At 39.2% G+C, this 26,393-nt stretch overlaps 2 protein-coding genes across 2 annotated transcripts in view; one reads left to right on the top strand and one right to left on the bottom strand.

The window, feature by feature from the left end:
- Positions 1–12,911, bottom strand: part of LOC102867983 (chromosome unknown open reading frame, human C12orf4) — an 84,807-nt gene extending 71,896 nt beyond the window's left edge. Inside the window, exons 1-3 of the mRNA XM_006891297.1 lie at positions 12,710–12,911; positions 10,102–10,247; positions 4,654–4,835 (exon numbers count right to left, since the gene is read on the bottom strand). Of these exons, the coding sequence (XP_006891359.1) occupies positions 4,654–4,835; positions 10,102–10,247; positions 12,710–12,887 (506 nt within the window). The 5' untranslated portion in view covers positions 12,888–12,911. The remainder of the gene's footprint in view (positions 1–4,653; positions 4,836–10,101; positions 10,248–12,709) is intronic.
- An 8,725-nt stretch (positions 12,912–21,636) lies between these two features.
- The window catches only part of RAD51AP1 (RAD51 associated protein 1), a 39,872-nt gene continuing 35,115 nt past the window's right edge, over positions 21,637–26,393 (top strand). The window contains exon 1 of the mRNA XM_006891367.1: positions 21,637–21,683. Coding sequence (XP_006891429.1) covers positions 21,637–21,683 — 47 coding nt within the window. The remainder of the gene's footprint in view (positions 21,684–26,393) is intronic.

The raw sequence follows: 26,393 nt of genomic DNA, 5'->3' as shown, positions 1-26,393 counted from the left end.
CTCCCTACAGATTATGCTATTATTCAATGAATAAAATTTTATTAACATTTATTTAATGCTAAATGTGTTGGAAGTGCAAATTAATAGTAGAATTAATGGTAAAATATATTTATCTGTGATTAAGATGAAACGAATTTTTATTACATTTCACATGAAATATTAAATATATATTGCCTTAATATATCAGTGGTGACAAATCTGGCAATTTTTTATATTATTCTGGAAGACTTAAGGAAATGTTACTTTATTTAAGCCAGGTATGTGTCTTATCTCCTTATCTTTTCAATCTATATGCAGAACAGATCATCTGGGAGGTTGGGCTCTATAAGGAGAAATGTGGCATCAGGATTAGAGGAAGAATCACCAACAAACTGTGTTATACAGATGACACAACCCTGCTTGTTGAAACTGAGGAGGACCTGAAGTGGTTGCTGTAGGTCAAGAACTGCAGCCTTCAATATGGATTGAAGCTCAACATCAAGAAAACAAAACGTCTCACCACTGGGCAGTAACATGATAGAGAGTGAATAGATTGAGACTGTTGACAGCTTTAGTTTGCTTGGCTCTACAATCAACACTCTTGGTACCAGCGGTCAGGAAATTAAAAGATGAATTGCATTGGGAATCTGTCTGCTGTCAGGGACCTCTCCAGAGTAATAAAGAACAATGATGCCAGTCTGGAGACTAAGGTGTGCCTGATCCAGGTCATAGTCTTTGCAATTATTTGCAACTGATACCACTGAGCTGTGGTGCTGGAGAAGAGTATTGAATAGACCATGGATTTCTAGGAGAACAAACAGCTTCATCCTAGAAAGGGTGAAACCAGGCTGCTCCTTGGAGGGAAGGACTCTGAAGTTTTGTCTTACATACTTTGGGAATGTTGCAAGGAGGGACCAGTCCTTGGAGAGGGCCATCATGCTTGGGAGGGTGGAGTGACAGCACAAAAGAGGAAGAGCCTTGATGAGATGGACTGAGTCAGTGTGTCAGCGACAATAAGGTTGGCACAGGATGGAGCAGGGTTTAGGGCTGTTATACATAGGGTGGCTATGTGTTGCAAATGACTCGATGGCACATAACAACAAGCTTGAACTATTAGCATATGAAAAATAAAGTTGTTGTTGTTGTTATGTGCCGCTGAGTCACCTGCAACTCATAGCGACCCTATGTACAATAGCCCTAAACTCTGCTCTGTCCTGTGCCAATCGCACAGTCTCTGACACTCCCATCCCAATTACCCCAGTCACTGAATCAATCCACCTCATAGAGGGTCTTCCCCTCCTGCGCTGTCCTTCCACCCTCCCAAGCATGATGTCCTTCTCCAAGGACCGGTCTCTGCTCACAACATGTCCAAAGTATGTTAGACGGAGCCTCAGAATCCTTGCCTCCAAGGAGCCACCCGGTTTAACCCTTTCCAGGATGAATCTGTTTGTTTTCCTAGCAGTCCATGGTATTCTCAGTACTCTTCTCCAGCACCACAGCTCAAAGGCATCAGTTCTCCTTCTAGCCTCTTGGGTCATTGTCCAACTCTCTGATGCAAAACAAGTGATTGTGAAGATCATGGCTTGCATCAAATGCACCTTAGTCTCCAGAGAGACACCATTGCTCTTCAGTACTTTGGAGAGGTCCCCAGAGAGAAAGAAAACAAAAAACAATGTTCCATCAAGAAAACTAAGTTTAACCAAAAAACATTTTGTAAAACAAATTCCCACTGAAAAAGTGTTCCAAAATTACAAAAAACAAAGAGACATGAAGAATGAATCCAAGTACAGGTAAATGCAGTACATAAATTCAGCTTCTCAGAAGGTGAAGAGCTATGTAGACCAGAAACTATTTTCCAATATAGAAAAGGGATGATTACAGGAATGATGATACAGGAGAGTTCAGGTAGCTTTCTGAGCAGTATAGTGAGAAAGCAGTAAAGCAGCTCACCATTTAAGAGATGCTCACCAGATGAACGATAGCTCTAGCAATGGCTGTTGATAGCCAACATGGACATTTTTTAATCTATCTGAACAGGCAGAATGAGTACCGTCCCAGAAAACTCGGCATCTGAAAACAGATTCACAGTCCAGAATGAAGGCTGCACAGTGGAGTGGACTCGGGGGGAGGGACTGCATAACAATGAAAGAGTTTTTCTTTTTCTTTTCAAGGAGAAGAGTGAATTGAGGGGGAAGGGGTGGGCAGGGAGAAAAGTGCAACAATGAATGAATGAAAACGCTAAGTCTCTGTAAACTTTCATTAAAATTAAAAAATAAATTTAAGAAAACCCCCACAAACCCAGATTCACAAAGAGCTGAAGGCTCAATTTTTTAAAACTGGCAGGGAAAAAACCCCAAACAATTGATACTAAGTAGTAGATAAAGTATTAGCTAACTAGTTCTATATTTTTTTATAATATTTAACAAATTTTATTACAAATTAAATTATTATTACAAAAAATTATTACAGATTACAAATTTTATAAAATTTTACAAATCTGTGAAACACGATAAAAATACCAGTCTTAAATATAGAATTGAGCATCCATTAAGAAAAATTCTTAAACCTATCTTCTTACAATTTCTCAGAACCAGTATTATCTAAATTATTGGCTGAACCATAACAGATTTTTCTCATTTTGCCATTCCTGCCTACTCTGGGCGTGCTATCAGGAGGGGTGAGTCCTTGGAAAAGGACATCATGTTGGAAAAGTCAGAGAGTCACAGAAAGAAAGGAAGACCCAAAACAAGGTGGACCAACACAGTGACTGTAACAATACAGGGCTTGAGCACACCAGAGATCATGAAGATGGTGCAGGGCAGGACAAGGCTCAGTTTTGATGTTCACAAGGGAAATTGTAGTTGACATGATGGCAAGGTAAGTTGTAGTTGACTCGATGGCAACTACCAACAACAATATTCTTTTCTAATGTGAAATTGCAAGAAGCTGCACTGCAATCCCAGAGGTATGCAGTTTGAATCCACCAGATACTCTGCTGGAGTGACAATCTCTTCCTGTACCAGTCAGATCCAATTTGACGGTACATACACAAAAATAATAAAATAAAATAAAAAAAGAAATTGAGGGTCAGAAGCAAACCAGCATATCATTCAAAATGTACTTCTTTGTGACTGATTATTAAATCAGTCACAAAAGTAAATGTGGTTTGGCCTTACTATACCTTAACAATAAAGAAAATAAATTTTACACAAGCTCACTATAAAATTTATCCTGATGTTGCATTAACCCAGTATCTTAAATAAAATATTATTAAATTCTGAAATACTAAATAACAGAGAGTATGTAGAAGAAGGAATGTGTCTTGAATTCCTATTACAATTTATAGCATTGCTAGGAGGGAATCTGCTTTAAATCAAATCATGTTAACAATGTTTACTTACTCTGAATGGGAAAAAAAACCCCACCACAACCCACATAAAAGTATTATTTATCTATTAAACAATCCATACAAAATGAATGCAAATCTAATTAAAATTTATTATAATAATTCTATTATCATTTTTCTCCTAATGTAAATAAACTTAGAAAATGAAGGAAAAGAGTATATGGGGCTAATTACACAGCAGGCAACAAACTGGCCCTGACTACAGAGATACCCAAGAAGAGTTAATGACTTTGAATCAGGTTTGAATCTGGTTTCAAATTCCAGCTTGTCCCCATATAAATTACTCAGTGTGGAGAATGGGGATAGTAACAGGTGACTGAAATGTGAGTCAAACGTCCTAGGGCATCCAAAGCATTCTCCATAGTGCCTAAAATTAACAAAGACTTTAACATATATAGGCTATTCCTCTTTTGTTGTGCACCATTGAGTTGGGACCAACTTACACCTGATCTTCCAGCAGGTTTTCAGAGGCAGCAAATCACATGGGAGCAAGTGGTCCACCCTTCTCTTGCCGGGCAGCTGCTGAATTTGAATTGTGTACCTTTGGGATTGCAGTACAGTTTCTTCCCACTAGGCTACCAGAGCTCCTTATTCCTTTTATTGTTGTCTGCCAGTGACTTGGAAAAGACCCATAGCTGATGCTCTAAAACAAAACCCTACTACTAAGAAGTCAATTTTGACTCCTAGTGATCCTGAAGGGGATCCTTGTAGGGAAACCCCACCACTAAGGTTTCCAAAGCTGTACACTGTAGTGGAAGCAGATTGTCACAACATTCCTTCTGCCGAGTGGGCTTGAATTGCTGATGTTTTTGTTAACAGTTGAATGATTTTACTCACCATGCCATCAGGGTTCCTGAGAACATATAAAACAAAAACCCAAATCACTGCTATAAAGTTGGTTCTGACTTATAGCAACCTTTCACTGGGTTTTCAAGGCTGTAAACCCTATGAGGAAGAGAGAACGTTCATCTTTGTTCCCTGAAAACTGGTGGGCTTGAACCATGAATCTTTAGTCTAGCAGCACAACATGCTACTTATTATGCTACCACAGCTCCGTTAAGAATAGAACATCATGTATTTTGGAAAAATAATTTGCATAGTTCTATAAATCTCTGGTGACAGACAGTTGGAGCTATAAACTGAAACATAATACAATTATTTATTAATATTAGTTTCTATTTTATTCTTCAGTCTTCCTTAAAAAAGGGAAAAAATGTCTATTTGACAATGCAATATTTAATTAGGATATTGGAAGAAATTTCAAATACCTCTCACGTAACTTTTTCAGCTCCACATCTCTTTCACCAATCAGTTCTGAGATGCTAACAAAGTAATTATGTTCCAAATTTAGGAGTGTTTCAGAGGCAGGAGAATGGATTAGGTCATGATACACATCTGCAAAATCTTCATCCCAGCTGGGCTCTTCAGGCCTTGCGTGCTCTAATGTGGTCTAAAAGATACAAAAGCATTCTTACATCAGCGAGAGAGTTTGATTTAAGACAGTGCTAGAAAAGTAGGTACATCATGCCCCAATTTTGTACACCAGATACACACACACACACACAAACGTGTGTGTGCATGCATGTATATGCCTATATGTGTGTATAAGACCATGGTATGTCTGATTCAAGCTATGGTCTTTTCAATCACCTTCTATGTACTTGAGAGCTGGACAATGAATAAAGATGGCAGAAGAATTGATGTCTTTGAGCTGTGGTGTTTGAGAAGAGTACAGAATATTTCTGGGCAGGCAAAAGAACAAACAGATTTGTCTTGGAGAAAGTGAAGCCAGGTGAAGCTTTGTCTCACATACTTTAGGCAAAGTGGAGGGTAAGCAGAAGAGAGGAAGACCTTCAAGGGAGGTCTCTGTATTGTACGTATATTTTGCTGTTTATGTTCCACTGAGTGCAACTCACAGCAACCTTATGAACAACAGATGTGAATGCCATCTTATCCTGTCATCCTCTTTATCCCTGACACACTCGAGCCCATTGGTTCAGGGTTTTCCTTTCTTCTGCTGATCCTTCAAGCATGAGTTCCCTCTCCAAGGAATAGCATCTCCAAGCAACAGCCTCTCCTAGAAACACGCCCAAAGTATGTACTGTATATAGGTGACATATAATGATGACACTGAATCACTAAGGAGTTAGAATTATGTTTTATATACTATGTTTAAGAGAGAAAAGAAATACACATTATATTTTTAAAAGCTCTTCAACAAATGATGGTTAAAATTTCCTGACTTAAATGTTAGCATCTGAAATATCTAGTAAATTAATTTATAGAAAACTAGGCTCAGTCCTTCATAGTAATATGTAGCTAATATTACTCTAAACATCATGGTATTCTACCTCTTTTTTGATGCTCCCGTTTAGGTTACCAAATGTTGTTTACAGACATGCTTTAGACATTGTTATGGATTGAACTGTGTTCCCCCCAGATCTGTGTTGTAAATGCTAACTTCTATGCCCTTGGTTATAATCTCCTTTAGGAATTAGACACCATTAGAATTTGGTATGTTTTGAATCAATCTCTTTTGAGATAAAGGAGAGATTAAACAGTAAGCAGAGATGGGGGATACCAAATCATAGGAAAACCACTGAGGAGCAGATGCTCAAAGAGACATAAACTTTTCTCCAAAGCTGACAGAGGGGGCAAAAAACAGTCCTTAAAAGTCAGCACCTTGTATTTGGACTTCTAGCTCCTAAAAAGTGAGAATATAAAATTTTGTTCCTTAAAGCCACACATCCAGGGAGTTTCTCTTATAGCAGCACAGTTCTCTATCAGCAGATAATCAAGACAGCCTCCTTCTGGCTCACCTACTATGCCATTTGGCTTCTGCTTCCAGGGTCTGCTGCTGTTATGATTTCACTCCTCTTCTTTCCATCATTTTGCTGCGCTGAACCTCTGCTGACCCTTTTGTCATTACCAACATAGTTTGCTCTTCTCTTTTCATTCCACCTTTTTGGTCTCTGAGGCCTCAGTTTCTGATGCTTTACTGAGTGGTTTGGCTTTAGTAAGTGGAGTGTCACATTATATTTTATATATATAGATGTATAGATATATAGAGATAGAGAGATATATAGATATGTATATACCTAGCATAGATATAAATATATAAATTATAGTGTGTGTGTGTGTGTGTGTGTGTGTGTGTATATATTTGTATTTTCTCAGGTATTTTCCTGTCAATACTTCTTTTTATCTTTAGAAGCAGATTCTCTGCTTTGTCTTTCCTTGTGTCATTAAAATTTAACTAGCCATACAGTTTTATAACCCTAAGACCAGTAGAAAACTAACTGTACATAACAAAACATGTGAAGAAAATCTACTTCTGAAATAATAGGCCTTTGAAAACTTACATGCAGACTGGCTCAGAGTAGGGCCGGGTTCAAAGAAATTGTACATAGGGGTCACTCTGAGTCACATAACAACAACAACAACAACAACTATATTTGTATAAGGTAAACATAGAATGCCTATTCAATAGATATTTATTTTTTTACTGTTAAATTTGTACTCTGTGATTAAATGAGTTAATATATACATGTTATTAATATCATTATCTAAAATATCCTCAAATTCTGTCTCAGGGAGTTCTGGGGGTCTAGCAGTAAGAAACTGTGTTGCAATCTCAAAGGTAGGTGGTTTGAATCTATCAGCTGCTCTGTGGGAGGAGACTGGGCAGTCTCCTCCTATGTGATTTAAGATTTACTAGCTCTGAAAGCATGCTGGAGGGTATACTATGCTTGGGTTCTGACTCCATGGCTTACTACCACAACAACAACAGATCCTTTAGAATAGCCAAACAAAAGCCATGTTTTGTAGTATTTTAATGACTTTTGAGATTAAACTTACTTTTACTAAGCTAAGTTATGAAAAGTTTTATCTTTGTTTTAACAAAATCAGGAATAGGAAGAGTTTGTTTCAGATCTTAAAACAAATCAAATCTTGGGGAAATTGCTTTTTCTAAGAACCTTCTTCCACTTCTCTATGTTCTTCCACAGCATTTGTTTCAGCCCTAAACAAATCAAACTGTGTCATAAACAGTGTCTGGACTTTGTGGTCTCCTCCTACTAGATTTCATTTCTATGTGGGTAGAGACTTACTCTTAGCTCTATTAAAGTCAAAACTCACTGCTGTTGAGTCAGAACTCACTCACAGCTGATCCTCCAGTGGGTGTTTGGAACCTGTAAATCACACAGGAGGAGACTGCTCATCTTTATTTCACAGAGCAGTTGGTGGGATCAAACCAGCAGAGGGGCCTGACCGAGCAGTACAGCTCTCTACTGACTACACCACCAGAGTTTAAATAATTTAAGTGGAGTTATTCTTTTAATACACATTAGAGCTCTGTTTCTTTGTATCAGCAAAAATATTGTTGCTGTTATGTGCCGTCAAGTCACTTGCAACTCATAGAGACCCTATGTACAACAGCCCTGAACTCTGCTCTGTCCTGTGCCAGTTGCACTGTCTCCGATACACCCATCCCGATTACCCCAGTCACTGAATCAATCCACTTCACAGAGGGTCTTCCCCTTCTGTGCTGTCCCTCCACCCTCCCAAGCATGATGCCCCTCTCCAAGGACCGGTCCCTACTTTCAACATGTCCAAAATATATTAGACGAAGCCTCAGAATCCTTGCCTCCAAGGAGCTGCCTGGTTTAACCCTCTCCAAGATGAATCTGTTTGTTTTCCTAGCGGTCCTTGGTATCCATGGTACCCTCAACACTCTTCTCTAGCACCACAGCTCAAAGGCATCAATTCTCCTTCTATCTTCCCGACTCTCTGATGCATAGCAAGTGATTGCAAAGACCATGGCCTGTATCAGACACACCTTAGCCTTCAGAGAGACACCAATGCTCTTCAGAACTTTGGAAAGGTCCCTAACAGCAGATTTTCCCATCGCAATACGTCTTTCAATTTCCTCGCTATTGGTGCCAAGAGTGATGACTGTGGAGCCAAGCAAACTAAAGCTGCAAACAATCTCAATCTCTTCACCATCCATCCTGATGCTGCCAATTGGTCCAGTGGTGAGAATCTTTGTCTTCTTGACATTAAGCCTCAATCCATATTGTAGGCTGCAGTCCTTGACACTCTGCAGCAGGCACTTCAGGTCCTCTTCAGTTTCAGCAAGCAGGGTTGTGTCATCCGCATAACGCAGGTTGTTGATAAATCGTCCACCAATCTTGACCCCACATTTCTCCTCATAGAGCCCAGCCTCCCGGATAATCTGTTCTACATATAGGTTGAAAAGGTATGGAGACAGGACACATCCCTGGTGTACGCCCTTCCCAATATTGAAACATTAGCACAAATATTAGCTTCTTTAAAAATTATAATTGTTACAGGCATATTTTAGTGTAACATCAAATACATTTTTATCATTTAAGCTATCTGTGTACATACTGACATGCTTTCCATGAAGTGGGAAACCATTCTGGGAAGGAAGTAAACTGAAAATTTGGAAATAAAACTGGTTCCATTCAAATTTTTACAGACTAAGTTTGCTTAGAGTGAGATGTAGTTCACTCATGACAGCTTGAAAGTATTAATTTACTTGTTTATTTCATAATTCTACATCTGGCTCTTTAATAAAAATGAAATTCCATTCTGTGTCTGTTTTGTTCACTATTTTACCTCCAACAGCTATTATAACATGGAAGATACTCAACTTTTATTATCTTTTCTCAAGTTTAAGATGAATTATTTTTTTTCAAATGCCAAGTCTCAGAAATCAAGATGTAACTTAATATACGTGAAGGCATTTTGGCATTCTCCAACAATTTTCCTGGTAGTGTTTTGCTTTCTCAGTTGTCAATAACAACGACATATGCTACAATTTATGAGTTGTTGCTATGAACTCCTGAGGTTGATTCTGACTCATGATGACCCTATGGGACAGAACAGAATCCCCTCACAGGGTTTCCTAGGCTGCAATCCAGAAAATACCTGCAGGCCATCGGGTCTTTTCTGCCGGGATGGTACTGGGAGTTCAAAGTGCCTACCTTTTGCCTCATCAGCAAGCAGTTAACTGTCGTGCCACCCGGGCTTCTTGTGGCATTTCAGACTTTATGAAATAAGATGCATTCTTTAAATAAAAAAATCATGATGCTTTGTACCAACAGTAAAGATAAGAGGACAAAAGTAGACAGAACTCTTAAAATGGAGGACTCCTTGCTAGATAAAATCTAGTCGAGTCAAAGTCATTGCCTTTGAGTAAGAACCAACTCATAGCTGACTCTCGCACAAGAGAAGACTGTCTTTTTCTCTCCTACAGAGTCACTGCTTGATTCCAACAGAGAGGTGCTGCCTTCTGGTTAAAATCACCACTCCCTAGGACTGTGCAGCCACAGCTCCCCTAAATGACAGTAAATTTAGAATTTCAAAAAAACACAGTGAAAATTTTTTAGCATTATTCCTGACTTGCTTACGTTAAAAGACTTATTACTTTTATTAGCTAAAGATGAGAACCCTATACTAGTTACAAATACAGACACAAGCTCTCATTATACAAGGCATCTGTAAAAAGTGTTTCAGTCTTAAGTGTTACTCCTGATAAAAGAAAGAAGCATCAAAGCAGGAACATGTAGGATACATTATGGGACAGATGTAGAGGAAAACCAATCATACAATGACTTCAGTTTTAGAGTTTTAGAAGTATTCACTGAAGTTCCAAATACTCTTGACATTTATAATTGGCTCTATTTTCTTACCTCCGCATAAGCCTTGGCCCATGCACTTGCCAGCTGATGTAAATCTACTTCTCCTGATTTCACAGCTTCAAGTGACGCTTCAGCATCTCTATCATAATCTCTGAGGGATTCTTCTTCTATAAAATTACGCAGAGCTTCTTTTAAATCTGCCGCAGGATAATGAATCATCAGCAGCGAAACTCAGACATAAATAGAGAACATTTACATATTCCAGTGTGAAATCTTGTCTTATGAAACTTTTATCTTTAATATAATGTCGAGCTAAACTAGAATCAGCTTCTTGGTGGTGTTGCGTACCATTAAATCAGAACTGATTAATAGCTAACCCTCCAGTGAGCGTTCTGAGGCAATTAATCAAAGGGGAGGAGACTGCCCATCTTTCTCCTGCAGAGCAGCTGGGGGATTCAAACCACGTGCCTTTTGGATTGTGGTCCAGCTTCTTACCACTAGGCCACCAGAGCTCCCTAATTAATTACATTTTACAATCTTATTTTTCTTTACTATTATACAATTTTATATTTCTTTCCTATTTATTATTGCATGGGAAAAGGTAAAATGTCTTATGTAATTCTGATACTCATTAAGCAATAATTTCTTATGTGGGATTAATTTGGAGATGAATATGTATGGGCACATTAAAAAAAAAACCCCAAAACAAACCAAAGCCAAAACCCTTTCTATAGATTTTGAGAGTCTGCAGTTTCTTTTATTTAAGTGAAAAAGGTTTGCCTGCATGGATGGAATGGGTTGTATGGGAGGAGGCATGTTCTAATTCCTAGAATAGTGCTTTATCGCTTATTAATGAACTGTGACAGAAAGCGCAAGGCTTTGTTCCTCACCAATAACTTCAGAGAAGTCAGCTGAAGGAAATCTGGAGAAAAGGCTGGAGATGCCTAAGAAAATCACTATAACCATCAAGTTACTGGTTTGAGCTGACAATATGTAATGGGGTTCACTGTTGTCATTGTCCATGCCTACAGATAATTTATTTTGTGTTTTTGAATAAAAAAAGACATTTGTACATTCCTGAAAAAAAAAAAAAAGAAAAGATTTCCTACAGATAACATTTTTTTGAGTGCTCTATGAGTAGTCCCCTACTGTACAGTACACTGACAGGGAAGTTCTGACAGGGAAGGTTACCTTCAGTTGCATTACTAACCCAAATGTTGTGTGTCTTGGGTTATTAAAATCCAGCAAGATAGGCAGTCTCCGCCCTTTGTGATTTACGGCCTTAGAAACCCACTGGAGAGTAGCTATCAGTTGGAATCTACTCAAGGGCAGTGAATCTTGACTGGGATATATAATGTTTTATATAAACATTATGTAATTTTCTTCGAGTTTAGAAGAAAAACTGGTTAATGTATTACTACTGACTTAATTAAAATTATTTCATATTCTAATTTTAATGATAACATGTATATACTCACATCATGCAAAAGGCTCTGGGCTAGAATTCAGAATGTCTAATCTTGACTGTCAACATGTTTCTGACTTTATAGCAGTGGGGCTCAATCTTCAGTGTGTATCAGACTGCACGGAGGATTTTATTAAAACAGATAGCTTGGTGCGGCTCCCAGAATTCCCAGCAGAAATGGGGCAAGCACTTGAAAGAACTTCACCAATTAAGTCAATCTCTTTATGTCCTAGTTTCCTTGCTACAGAATGAGATTATGCTAGGAAATCTCTAGGTTCCCTTGTAAGTCTAATCTTTTTAAATTATTTTTGAATAGACATGTAAAAATGGGTTAGATATCGATTAGTTTATGGAATCTATTTAGATACTCAAAGCGTTTTCAAAGATTATTCTTCCATCTTTTCTATTACATCTCAGGAACAGATGACTTGGTCATTAAAATGAGGGAGCTCTGCCTAGTGGTAAGAATCTGCACTGCAATCTTGAAGGCATGTGGTTCAACTCCACCAGATGCTCTGTGGGTGAAGGATGGGAGATCTATTCCCATGTGATTAAGTGCCTCTGAAAAGCCACTAAAGGGCCGCTATAGGCCAGTTCCAACTCACTGGTGTACAACGAGAAAAGGCACAATTAATTTAGCTATATAGTTCTGTAATACACTAGTGATACCTGAAATGCCTTATGAATCTACCCAAATAAATTCTGAAATTAAGAATTCAAGACTTTGTAACTTACTCTCCATTATGTAATTTAATTTTTATTAATATTTTCTTTATAAATAGCTATGCCTAGGGAACACTTACTATTTTTGGTAGACAAGAAGTTAAACACTTTAAATTTTATGGATAATGCTTCTTTGGATTAGGATAACTAATCTTAAAATTCTAATGCCAGAGATTATTAAAAAAAAACCAATAAAATGAGATTGTTGTTGTTTTTATGCGTCATCGAGTTGTTTGCGACTTATAGCGACCCTATGTACAAGAGCCCTAAACCCTGCTCTATCCTGTGCCAACCTCACCATTTCCAACACACTCACTCCCACCACCCCACTCACAGAATTGATCCATCTCATCGAGGGCCTTCCCCTCCCACGCTGTCCCTCCACTCTCCCAAACATGATGTCCCTCTCCAAGGACCGGTCTCTTCTTGCAACATGCCCAAATGTGAAGGGAAAAAAAAATCTGTCCTCACCATTTTCTATAAAGCAAGGTAAATTGTGCAGCAACATCAGTCGTCCATGCAAATGGCTGGCATCTTCTTGAACAGGAAATTTGAGGGGCACCTTTAGTTCTAAGCACTGGCTTCCTACTTTGAATTTATATACAAATTCCCTCTCCCTATTGCAGAATCTTTCTCTGCTTTTCTTCATCTTCTTTGTCAGGATTCCTATAGAACAAAAAGGTTACTGGTTATTTAAGTCAATTTAAAAACCCCATAGTATCTTACTGTTGCTGTACCATTTCTAAGACTTTCATACTCAGGCACTTCTTAAATAATCGTGAGTCAATTGTTTTGTTTTCCCTCAGGTGTTTGTCCCTTCATTTTTGGCCTTGCAAGGGGAGGGGGGGGAAAGTTCTTTTTCTTAGTGAAAACAATAATTGCTTTTTTAATATGTCATTTAAGGGGGAAAGTGGAAAGAAGCCCCCAAAATATTTAGCAATTGCAGGCAGTGTTTTCCAGAATTGTTGTTGTTGTTGTTATATGCCGTCGAGTTGCTTGGGACTCATAGCGACCCTATGTACAAAGCCCTAAACTCTGCTCTGTCCTGTGCCAATCACACTGTCTCTGACACACCCATCCCGAATATCTAAGTCACAGAATCAATCCACCTCATAGAGGTCTTCCCCTCCTGCGCCGTCCCTCCACCCTCCCAAGCATGATGTCCCTCTCCAAGGACCAGTCCCTCCTTACAACATGTCCAAAGTATGTTAGATGGAAGGAATATAAAGAGATATGCAAGCCAGGATTCTGAAGAGATGTATAAGGGGAGATACAGAGCTTATAAAGCAGCTGGTTAATATAGTAATAATTTCAGAGAAAAAGAAGTAACTGTGGATATCTTGGGAGTTGTATGAAATTTGACTTGGCAGGTTGTGGGGAAGTAGTATTGGAAGGAAATTAGCATAGAAAACAGAAAATACTGGATTTCCCATGGGCAAACTGAGCACTACACAAAAAAAGATGGGGGGGGGGAATCTAGTAAAAGGCAGTAATCCTTAACATCAATTAAAGGTTTATCAAACTCCCAATGAGACGTCCTCTCTCCAAGCTTTCCCTCATTAACTGGATTCCCACACTGTTCTACATACTGAGGTCCTAAGTAAAGCTTTCTGAAGTTTATCTTTAACCATGCTACTCATCTGTTTTACCTTCTACTGCATACCTTGTCCTTAACATAAAATTAAACCCCTTGAATCAGTTATATTGCATCAGTTTATATTTCCAGACTCTTTCCTCCAGTCCCACATTTGTATGCTCTACCCTCACCACACACAAATTCACCAACTCTATCCTCCAGCCATAGGGAACTTCTTCAATTCTCAATTTTTTTTAATGCCTTTTCCATTCCTGAGAACATTCTACTGCTCTGTTATTTCCTTGGTTAACAGCTACTTATTCTTCAGCTCTCAATTATTCTCTATGCCTCACTCATTGGTACCAAGTTGGAATCAACTTACAGCTGTCCCTCGGGTGGATTTCCAGAAGATGTTCATTTCAGAGGAAGCTGTTGTTCATGTTTCTAAGGCCGAGGAGCTGGTGAATCTGAATTTCCAGAGAAGGAGCCGCCTTTGGATTAGCAGTTAAACTCTCTATTGACTACACCACCAGAAGTTGAATTGCACTGAAAGTACTGGCAAAAGACAAGGCCCCAAGAATCACTGTGATACTACTTGACATATTGCAATTAACAGATACAGACCTGAATGTGCCAGGAAATTGGGAGAACTGCTACTTGCCTGACTGACTGAGAGACAGCCTTATTTGTTCCCATTCCCAAGAAAGGTGATCCAACAGAATAGGAAAATTATCAAATAATATTAATAGCACATACACACAAAATATTGCTGACAATCTCCCAAAAAGTTAGAATAGGACATTGACAGAGAACAAGCAGATGTTCACACTGGGTTTAAAAGAAGCCACGGACTAACCTTGGGGTTGGGGAGAGACTGAGTAAGATGGGTTCAATAATGTATACTGCACTGAAACAGAGGAGGGAGAAAACTGTTTAAAAGAGATATGTGACTAGGTATTTCTGTCATCACAGGAGTCTAGAGTGATGGCTATATGGTGGAGGGGACCTGGGGGAGGGTTTGTAAAACAATGAAAGAATCTTTTCTTTTACTTTTCCATAATTTTTGACTCATGTACTTATAACTTGTTAGTTAAATTTGTGTCTTCTAGGTTGCAACACCCCCATGATACATCTTCAAGGATATGAACATGTACGGCTAAGCACAATTAATAACAGTGCATCTAAATTCCAAAATCAATCTCCATAATAGTCTATGTGTTTCCTACTGCCAAAGGGGCCCTTTAGAGTAGTGAGAGAAGATCTTCACCCTGAAACCCACAGCGTCCCTTTTCAGCAGGAAGTAGCTAAGAGAATACGCCATCCCCTTTTCCTTATGAATCAGGGTGAAGTCTCTCTCAGGGAGGAGTGATAGGGAATGGCAAAGGACACACTGACAAAGGAGATTAACCAGAACTGACTTTGATAAGCACTATGGCAATCGGACAATTAAAACAGACATTCGGATGGCGGGGGAAGAAGAACAAACTGGGGAGGAGGGTAGAGAGAATAGTGCAGCAGTGAAGGAATGAAAACCCAAAATCCCTGTAAATGTTCATTAAAACTAATAGAATTTAAAAAAAAAAGAAGAAGAAAAAAAAGAAGCCATGGCACCAGGGATATCATTGCTGATGTCATATGGATCTTGATTGAAAGCACAGAGTATCAAACGAATGTCTATTTGTGTTTTATTGACTATACAAAGGCATTTGACTATGTGGATCATAACAAATTGTGGCTCACAGTGAGAAGAATGAGAGTCTCAGAACATTTAATTATGCTCATACGAAACCTGTACCTAAAGCAAGCAGCTGTTGCCTGAACAGAGTAAGGGAACACTTCATGGTTTAAAACAAGGCAATGTGTGCATCAGGGTTGTAACCTTTCTCTATACCTATTCAATCTGTATGCTGAACAAATAATTTGAGAAGCTGAACTCTATGAAGAAGAATGTGGCATTAGGATTAGAGGAAGATTCATCAACAACCTGTGTTATGAAGATGACACAACTTTGCTTACTAAAAGTGAAGAGGACGTGAAATGCTTTTTTGCAGAAGATCAGAGTACAGCCTTCAATACTAACTGCCTCTCAACATGAAGCAGGCAAAAATCCTCACCATTGGATAAATAAGCCAACATCATGACAGATGGAGAAAATATTGAAATTGTCAACAATTTCATCTTACTTGGATCCACAATCAACATCCTTGATACCAGCATTCAGGAGATCAGGAGATGTATTGCACTGTGCAAGTCTTCTGTCAGGGACTTCTTAAATTACTAAGATGCAATGATGTCAGTTTGACTAAAGTACACCTGATTCAAGCCATGGACTTTTCCATCACTTGCTATGTATCTGATAGTAAATAAGGATAACAGAAGAAGAATTGATGCCTTTGAGTTGCTATGTTGGAAAACAGTACTAAATATTCCACAGAATGCCAAAAGTAAAAACATATATCTTGGAGAAAGTGTAGCCAGAACATTCCTTTGAGGCAAGGATGGCAAAGCTTCATCTCATATTTTGGGCATGTTGCTAGGAGAGGCTATTCCTTGGAGGGGCATATCACGCTTGGAAAGGTGAAGGGTCAGTAAAAGAAAGGAAGACCCTCAATGAATTTGTTGTTCATAGGTTTGCTATGAGTATACTTGACTCAATTACATCAAACAACAACAATCAATAGATAGAATATAATGGTCTACAATATTCTTCTATAGTTCTTTTGATGTTCCATTTCTATATATTTGTACTATTTTTAAACAATATAAGATACATATAAATTATGCTGCTGTATCTATCTATTCATCTATCTATACATATAGCATAAAATATTGTTGTTGATTGCCTTCGAGTAGAGCACGACTCATAGCGACCCTATGAAAAAAAGGCCTGAAGCTACTCTACAACTATCAATATTTATCAAAGTTCATAGAGTTTCCAGAGGCATGTCATTTAAGAAGTGGATAGAGATAGCATAAAATGTGCAGTTGTTATAAAACACACACATATAACAAACACGCTTAGAAAATTATTCTTTGCCGGTTTATTCATAAAAGTAAAAAACTGGAAGCAACTCAAGTGATTTTCAATAGAAGAATGGTAAGTTATGGTTTAGTCACATGTTGAATATTGTGCAGCAACTTTAAAAAATGAACTTGTTGTTAAGTGCCATTGAGTACGACTTATATCAACCCTATAAACAAAAGATCTGAACCCTGTTCTCTCCTGTGCCATCCTCACACTTCCTGACACACAAAAGAGCATTGCACCTTGAGTTGATTTTTGTGTCTGTTGCAAGATGTGGATCCTGTTTCACCTTTCTGCAGGCAGCTGTCCAGTTTGCCAGCACCATTTTTTGAAGAGGTTGCCATTTCCCATTTGATAGCTTTGATTTCTTTGTCGAATATCAGTTAACCAACTGAGGTACAAACTCAGATTTGGACATCAATGTTTATAGCAGCATTATTCACCATCGCAAGAACATGGAAACAGCCCAAATGTCCAACCACAAAAGAATGGATTGAGAAATTATGGTACATTCACACAGTGGAATATTATGCAGCAGCCACACAACTTTGTAAATTATAACTTTTGTAAATAATAACTTTGTAAATTATTACCTAACTTGGGAGGGACTGGAGAACCTTATGCTGAGTGAACTCCCTCAGCCCCACAAGGATAAATATTGTATAAAACCATTATTGTAGAATGAGTATAAGGATCCAGGAAGGGTAGGGAGAGGCTGGAAGCAGAGGGATGTAGATGTGCAGGAGGAGGGGGGGATTAATCATTGAGTTGTACAATTTGATGGGTGGGGAGGTGAGGGAAATTAACTGATTGTGATAGAAATTAGAACAGGATTCACCACAGGGGTTGGGAATATTGATAGGGAAGTGGTTTTAGCAACTTTAAGGAAGTTCTAGAAATGTTTTATGTATCAATCTAGTTGGGGTTACATGGATATAGGCATTATGTAAAAATTTATCAGGTTCTATGCTATTGTTGTTATTAGGTGCTTGCTGTGAAGGTCCCTACAAAGTGCCAACCTGAAACCTGCCCTTTCTTGTATCATCTTTATCATCTCTGACATACTAGAAACCTATACTTCGACCAGGAGGCAGTCATCAGAACAGAGCAAGGGAACACTGCATGGTTCAAAGCTGGGAAGGGCATACGCCAGGGATGTGTCCTATCTCCATACCTTTTCAACCTGTATGCAGAACAGATTATCCGGGAGGCTGGGCTCTATGAGGAGAAATGTGGCATCAGGATTGGTGGAAGATCTATCAACAATCTGCATTATGCAGATGACACAACCCTGCTTGCTGAAACTGAGGAGGAACCTGAAGTACCTGCTGCAGAGGGTCAAGGACTGCAGCCTCCAATATGGATTGAGGCTCAACGTCAAGAAGACAAAGATTCTCACCACTGAACCAATTGGCAGCATCAGGATGGATGGTGAAGAAATTGAGATTGCTCACAGCTTTAGTTTCCTCGGCTCCACAGTCAACACTCTTGGCACCAGTAGCTGGGAAATTAAAAGGTGCATTGCCATGGGAAAGCCTGCTGTTAGGGACCTCTCCAAAGTACTGAAGAGCAATGGTGTCTCCCTGGAGACTAAGGTGCGTCTGATACAGGCCATGGTCTTTGCAATCACTTGTTATGCATAAGAGGGTTGGATAATGACTAAGGAGGATAGAAGGAGAAGTGATGCCTTTGAGCTGTGGAGCTGGAGGAGTATTGAGAGTACCATGGACTGCTAGGAAAACAAACAGATTCATCCTGGAAAGGGTTAAACTGGGTGGCTCCTTGGAGGCAAGGATTCTGAGGCTCCGTCTAATATACTTTGGACATGTTGTGAGGAGAGACCAGTCCTTGGAGAAGGACATCATGCTTGGGAGGGTGGAGGGACAGTGCAGGAGGGGAAGGCCCTCTATGAGATGGATTGATTCAGTGACTGGAGTAATAGGGATAGGGGTGTCAGAGACAGTGTGATTGGCACAGGACAGAGCAGAGTTTAGGGCTGTTGTACATAGGGTCGCTATGAGTCACAAGCTACTCGATGGCACATAAAACCAACAAACAACTGTTAAAATCACTGTGTCAATTCATTTTGTTGGGGGTCTTCATCTCCTTTGCTGAACCTCCATTTTTCCAAGCATGATACTCCCAATGTCTGAAAGATGAAGCATCACCATTTTTGCCCCCCTAGAGCAGTATGGCTGCACTCTTTCCAAGACATATCTGTGTGTTCTTTTGGCAGTCCATGGGATATTCAGTACTCTTCTCCATACCACAACTTAGAGGCATCAATTCTTCTTCTTGCATCCTTCATTGCACAGCTCTGTTATGTGTGGCAGGTAATTGAGAAGACTATGGCATGAGTCAGGTACATTTTAGTCTTCAAACTGACTTCAATGCTCTTCAGCATTTTGGAGACGTCCCTGGCAGGAGACTTGCCAAATGCAATACATCTCCTGATTTTCTGACTGCTATTTCCAAGCGTGTTGATGTTGATCCAAGGAAGATTAAATAATTGACAGCTTCAATAACCTTTTGCACTTTACAAAATGTACTTCCTAATGCAAATGGATAAGTGCTGGTGGAGAATAAAGGCTTTGCCTAATCACAAAAGAAATGGCTAAATTTTTCTTTTGGATACAGAAGATATAAAACATATGAAAATATATAAGTATATAAATGCAAAAAATACTATTTTACTTTTAAATACAACATATACATGGTAAAAAAGGAATCTGGATGAATATGAAGGACTAAATTAGAAAGCTCTGGATTGCTTATTATTCGGCTATGAGCTGCCAATAAGGAAGAGAAAATGACAGAATTTTTATAATCCCAATGACTCTGGTGGCCTCATTATCTCTTCTCTGGACTATACAAAATTATTTTCTTGCAAAAAAAGGACCAACTCTTCCTATTCCTCCTCTTAGAATTTCCATTAAGTTTTCCTAGCACTGTCTCTTCGCCCAGACACCCTATCACGGCATACTACATCCTCAGTGACTTAATTCTTGTTTACATTTCTCGCTTCATTTTTATCGTATCCTCACCGGGCTGTGAGCATCCTGTGAACTACATCCCTGAAATGGTCCACAAAGACTTCAGACAAATATTTGCTGGATGAAGGCAGTATATTGATGTATAGATAACAGTAAGAAAATAGGCCTTTGGTTGTATAATATTAAATACAGTAGTTTAAATTCCAATTCTGCCATTTACTTGTGAACAACTGGCAATTAGAGATTTAAGTGGCAAGACTATTACAAAGATTAGTCAAATAATAAAAAAAGCACCTAACAAACATGATGATCAATAAATGGAAGTTAGTAGTACAATACGAATGGAACTCTGGTGGCACAGTAATTAAGAGCTGCACTGTGAACTCAAAGGTTAAAAGTTTTGAATGTACCGGCTGCTCTGAGGGAGAAAAACAGGTACTCCTCTCTCGTGCAATTTACTGCCTCTGAAAACACGCTAGTGAGTCAGTTATGAGTTGGTTCTGATCGATTGCACATGTTGTTATTGTTCTATGCCATCGAGTCACCTGCGACTCATAGCAACCCTATGTACAACAGCTCTGAACCCTGCTCTGTCCTGTGCCAATCTTATTGCTTCTGACACACCTACCCCCATTACCCCGATCACAGAATCAATCCATTTCACCGAGACTCTTCCTCTCTTGTGCTGTCCTTCCACCCTCCCAATCATGACGTCCCTCTCTCTCCAAGAACTGATCCCTCCTTGCAAGATATCCACAGTATGTCAGAAGAAGCTTCAGAATCCTTGCCTCCAAGGAGTAGCCTGGCTTCATCCTCTCCAGGATGAACCTGTTTATTCTCCTAACAGTCCGTGGTATATTCAATACTCTTCTCCAACACCACAGCTCAAAGGCATCAATTCTATCATTCCTAGTCATTGTCCAGGTTTCTGATAGCACTCACTAAAATAAATTCTTTAGAAAAATATGAGAAGAAAAATCACAGTTCACTAAGTACACGTGATGAAAGCAAAGTCAGTAAAGAAACATTATAGCAAGAACTTGTAGTCTACAGAAATATGTATTCATGGTCTAATCTCATTTGGATTCCATACTTTCAACAAACAAATTCCATCAGCTCTGATTTCATTCGAGTCACACTTAGAGTTATTGTGATTAAGCAAGTTTAGAAGTTTCCTTGTTCCAGGATTATTATTATTTTTTTTAAATTGGAGAGAGGAAACTGTTACTGTCTATCTGAAGTCATAGTGGTAGTTTTAAATACCTTCAAGGAAGGTTTCTGGTACAAAAATGCAGTGGGAGGGTAGGACCCCGAACATATAATCAGGTACGGAGGCTCTGAAGCTCAAATTAGTAAGTGAAAGGTAAGGCAGATTCTCTGACAAAGAAAATCCAGCCAAGAAAGGAGACCAGCCCTTCCGTTAGAGTTTCCTTTTCCTTGGTTCTAGGCTCACCTTGCCTACTTCCAAAACACAGGAGCAATCCTCACACTCCGAGCTGTCAAGCAGCACCTGCACCAGGAACATCAGCTGACCTTCCAACTTCATTTACAGTCAGCAGATCCGTCAGCGTAGATTCGCACAGACCTTTTCCTTGTTCCCGGTAATTTATGAATAATATGTCACTCCAAACGCCATTTAGCCCTCACAGCACAATTTATAAATTTTAGAACTGTAAGAATACATTTATACTATTATTGAGTCTTCCCATATAGCGTGTGGTGGCGAAAGTGCAAAGGAAAAGCGTAAACTCTGATGGCGTTGACCTAACGCGGAAAAGGAACAAGTTAACTCTTTGTAAGTGTCATGCGCGGCCGCAAGGCTGCCTGGGAATCATTGGTGGAATTTAGCGGGTAGGCGGACAACTTTGAGTTTGGTTTGAAGCGGGAGTTAAAACTGCTATTGCTACCTGGCTTGAAAGCAGCAAACTTCCAGCTTTTAAGGAAACAAGATGCGGCCTTTACGGTGAGTAATTATGCGGCAAGATTCGGAAAAAGGAGAAAGGAGGCGCTGTAGGAGATTTTACCTTCGTTGGTTTGAAAGGAAGGAGCGGAGTAGGAGGGATGTTGATGGCGGGAATTGAATGAGTGCTTAGAAGGAAAACCCTGTCTGTCATTCAGAAACTCTCAAATGTTCAGTAAAAGCCTGAGATGTATACTAGCATCTTAGCTTTCCCCCTTTCTTAGCAGCTAATGCCATTGATCTTAAACAACGCCGTTATAGGTGAGCTTTTGATCAGAGCTTTGAATTTCACTGAACACCCGCCACCTCTGTTTTTTCATTTCTTCGTCGCTATAGTTCTTTTCCCTCTTGGGCGATTCAAATCCCTCGGCGGCTCCGCGGGAGAAAGAAGGGCAGTCTCCTTTTGTGCAATTTACAGCCTTCAGAAACCTTCTGATGAGTCAGCTCATGAGTTTGTTCCGACTCCACGGTAATGAGTTTGAGTTGCATTGTAGGTTTTTTGTAATTTTCTTGTTCTGTACCATCGAGTCGGAACTAACTCATAGCTGATTTTTCAGCGGGTTTTCAGAAGCAGTAAATTGCTCGAGAGGAGATTGCCCATCTTTCTCCCGCACAACAGCTAGTAGGTGAACCCTGTTCCTTTGGGTTGACAGCGCAACTCCTAGCCACTAAAATACTAGCGCTCCCCATTTGCCGCGTTAATTATCGCTTTAGTAAAATCTCGTAGGCATAAATGGGAAGGGGCTGGTAAAAAGCTGCGCTGGCAACCTAAAGGCACACACTTCGAATTCCTTGACACCACAGAGTGCTGCTGTATTTTGGAAGTAGGCAAGTTGAGCCCAGAACAAAGATTCCAGAAGTGGAGTTATGACAGAATGCTTGCTAATAAGCCTCACTGTAAAAAAAAAAAAAAAAAAAAGTTGGTTTAATTATGTACATATGCATTAAAATGTATCAATAAGTTTATATGTAATGCTTCCAATCTCTAAAGACAACTGTAAAGTGAACTTACAAAGTTACTGATAATAAGAGGTAGAAAAAAAGTTAACCAGTAGACTTATGGCAGAACTGATTTACAACAGAGTTGTTAGACTGGAATCTGTTTTAAGTTGATGACTGCTTGTACGTTTCATAAATTTTACCAAATGAATGACCTAAACTTTCATTGAATTCAACTGTGATTAACCAGAGGAGTGAGGGACATGGGAGAGAATCTGAGCTGATGACTTGGGTCCAGTATTGTCCTGCCTGAAAAACTTAGATAAATTTATAATTATGTCTGTTATTGTCCAGAGAGCTGGACAATGACTCAGGATTCTAGAAGAAGAATTGATGCCTTTGAGTTGTGGAGCTGGAGAAGAGTATTGAATATACCATGGACTGCTAGGAGAACAAACAGATCCGTCCTGGAGAGGGTGAAACTAGATTGCTCCTTGGAGGCAAGGATTTTGAAGCTTTGTCTGACATACTTTGGGCATGTTGTAAGGAGGGAAAGGGTAGAGGGACAGCACAAGAGAGGAAGACCCTGGATGAGATGGATTGTGACCAGAGTAATAGGGATAGGTGTGTCAGAGACAATGAGGTTGACTCAAGATAACGCCAGGTTCAGTGCTGTTGTACATAGGATCACTTTGAGTTGCAAGCAACCGGACAGCATATAACAACAACAAAGTAAAATTGAAGCAAGTGAAATGATCATATAGACACTAAGATTCTCAGTAGAAAAGTCATCCCCTTTCCCAGAATCAATCCAGAACCTTTCAGAAGTGGTTATTGATAGGTACCATTGAATCGAGTGCAACTCATAGTGACCCTATGAACAACAGATTAGAAACTTGACCTATTCTGTGCCATTCTTAACATCTCTGACACACTTGAGTCCATTGCTACAGTTACTGTGTCTGTCCAACTGGTTGAGGGCCTTCCTCTCTTTTGTTGACCTTCCTCCTTCCTAAGCATGATGTCTCCATGGAACAGTTTTTTCTTGCAATATGCCCAAAATACGTGAGATGAAGCTTTGTTATCTTTGCCTCCAAGGGGCACTATGGCTGCATGCTCTCCACAATTTATCTATTTGTTCATTTGGTTGTGTATAGAATATTCAGCACTCTTCTCCAACACCACAACTTCTGTCATTCTTATTCACTGTCCATTTCTCAGAGGTATAGCAATTTATTGAGAAGACCATGGCTTGAATCAGGCACACCTTAGTCCTCATATTGATGTCATTGCTCCTCAATAATTTGGAGAGGTCCCTGATGTCATGCAGACTTCCCCAGTGCAATATGCCTCCTGATATCCTGATTGCTGGTACCAAGGATGTTGGGTATGGATCCAAGTAAGATGAAGTTGTTGATGGTCTCAATCTTTTCTCCATCTATCATGATGTTACCTGTCAGTTCAGTGGTAAGAATTTTTGTTTTCTTAATGTTCAGGTGCAATCTATATTAAAGGCTGTAGTCTTTGATCTTCTGAAGCAGGTGTTTCGAATACTTTTTACTTTCAGGAATCAAGGTTGTATCATCTGCAGAATGTAGGTTATTGAAGAGTCTTCCTCCAATCCTGATGCCATATTCTTCATAGCATCTATTCTTTTTCCATTCTCTTCCCAGCTCCCTCCCCCATGTCTGTCCTATTTTATAACAGTGGTGTTATTAGTCCTTTTGTGACTGAGAAATTTCACTCAGCATAATGTCCTCCAATCTCTCCCATGTTGTGTAAGTTGTATGAGCTCATTGTTTTAAAGTACTGCATAATATTTCACTGCGTGAATGTGCTGTAGATTTTCTATCTATTCATTTGTTAATGGACACTTGAGTTGCTGCCATCTTTTTGCTGTTGTGAATACTGCAGCAGTAAACGTGGATGTACATACATCTGAGTCATGACTCTGGTTTCTTTAGAGTATATTCCCAATAGTGGAATTGCTGGGCCAGATGGTAATCCTATTTCTAACTTTTTGAAAATGCACCAGACCACCTTTCATAGTGGCTGTACCATTTTACATTCCCCTAAGCAGTGAATAAGAGTGTTCACAATCTTGCCACCATTTGTTGTTTGCTATCCTGTTGAACCTTGCTGTTGTTGCTGGGCTAAAATGATAATCTCATAGTTGTGTTTATTTACATTTCTCTGAAAACTGGAGATTTTTGAATGTTTCTTCATGCTTTTGCCACCTGAATGGCTTTTTTGGTGAAGTGTGTCTTCATATCCTGTGCCCATTTTGTGATAGGGTTATTTACCTTTTTCTTGTTGAGGGTCTTTTGAATTCTTAACTGCTTCTACCAATGGTGTTGATTATGGATCAAAGTACAAAAAAATAATTGACAACTCCAGTCTTTTCTCTATGTTTCATGATAATACGGAGCTCTGATGGCTTAGAGGTAAAGAATTGTGTTGCCTACACAAAGATGGGGGTTCAAATCTATCAACTACTCCATGGGAGAAGGATAAGCAGCCTCTTCTTGTGTGATTTACTGCCTCTGAAAACCCACTGGAGAGTCAGCTATGGGTCAGTTCTGACTCTGATATGCAACAACAATCATGATACTGTCTATTGGACCAGTTGTTGAGATAGAACCCATTTTGGAAACTATAGTCTTTGATCTTCCACTGTAAGTTCTTCAGGTCTTCTTCATTTTCTGTAAGCAAGGTTGTGTCATCTTGTTATTGAATCTTCCTTCATTTCTGATGCCACATTCTTCATGTAGTCCTGCTTCTTGAATGATTTCTTCAGCATACATATTGAATAGATATGGAGAAATGATACAACCAAGACACATACCTTTCCTGGGTTTAAATCATGCAGTGTTCCCTTGTTCTGTTCAGACAACTGCTTCTTGGTCTCATATGAGCACAATTAAGTGTTCTGGGATTCTTCTTCTTTTCTATGTTATCCATACTTGTTTATGATTCACATAATCAAAGGCCTCTGCGTAATCAACAACACACAAGTAAACATCCTTTTGGTATTATCTTCTTTCAGCCAGGATCCATTTGACATCAGCAACAATACTCTTCTACCACAGCCTTTTCTGAATCTAGCCTGAATTTCTGGCAGTTTCGCTATACTGTCCCAGCTGTTTTTAATATGATCTTCAGCAAGATTTTACTTGCATTGACATTACTGATATTGTTTGATAATTTCCAAAGTCTGTTAGATCACTCTTCATGAGAATGGCAATGAATTTCTTCTAGTTAATTGATGAGGTAGTTGTCTTCCATGTTTGTTGACAGATGCTGGTAAGAATATCCAGGATTGCATCTATGACCTGAAATACTTCAGTTGTTATTCCATCAGCTCTATCTTATTTTTTTGCCAATGCCTTCAGTGCAATTTAGACTTCTTCCTTCCATTCTATTGGTTGTTGATCCTATGCTATTTCCTGAAGTAGCTCAGGGTCGACTAATTCTTTTTGGTACACTGACTCTGTGTATTCCTTCAATCATATTTTTATACTTCCTGCATCATTCAGTACTTTGCCCATAGACTCCTTCAGTGTTGCAATTTGAGGCTTACTTCTGTTCTTAAAGTCTTTCAGCTTGAGAAAAATGAGTGTTTTCTTCCCTTTTGGTTTTCTTTTTTTTTTTTTTTTAGTGTG

The sequence above is a fragment of the Elephantulus edwardii genome, unplaced genomic scaffold, assembly GCF_000299155.1.
Source record: "Elephantulus edwardii isolate Elephantulus edwardi_28Jun2011 unplaced genomic scaffold, EleEdw1.0 scaffold00096, whole genome shotgun sequence".
In the NCBI taxonomy this organism is placed as follows: Eukaryota; Metazoa; Chordata; class Mammalia; order Macroscelidea; family Macroscelididae; genus Elephantulus; species Elephantulus edwardii.
The sequence above is the reverse complement of the archived record's forward strand: the minus strand, read 5'-3'. Positions and strand labels throughout refer to the sequence as shown.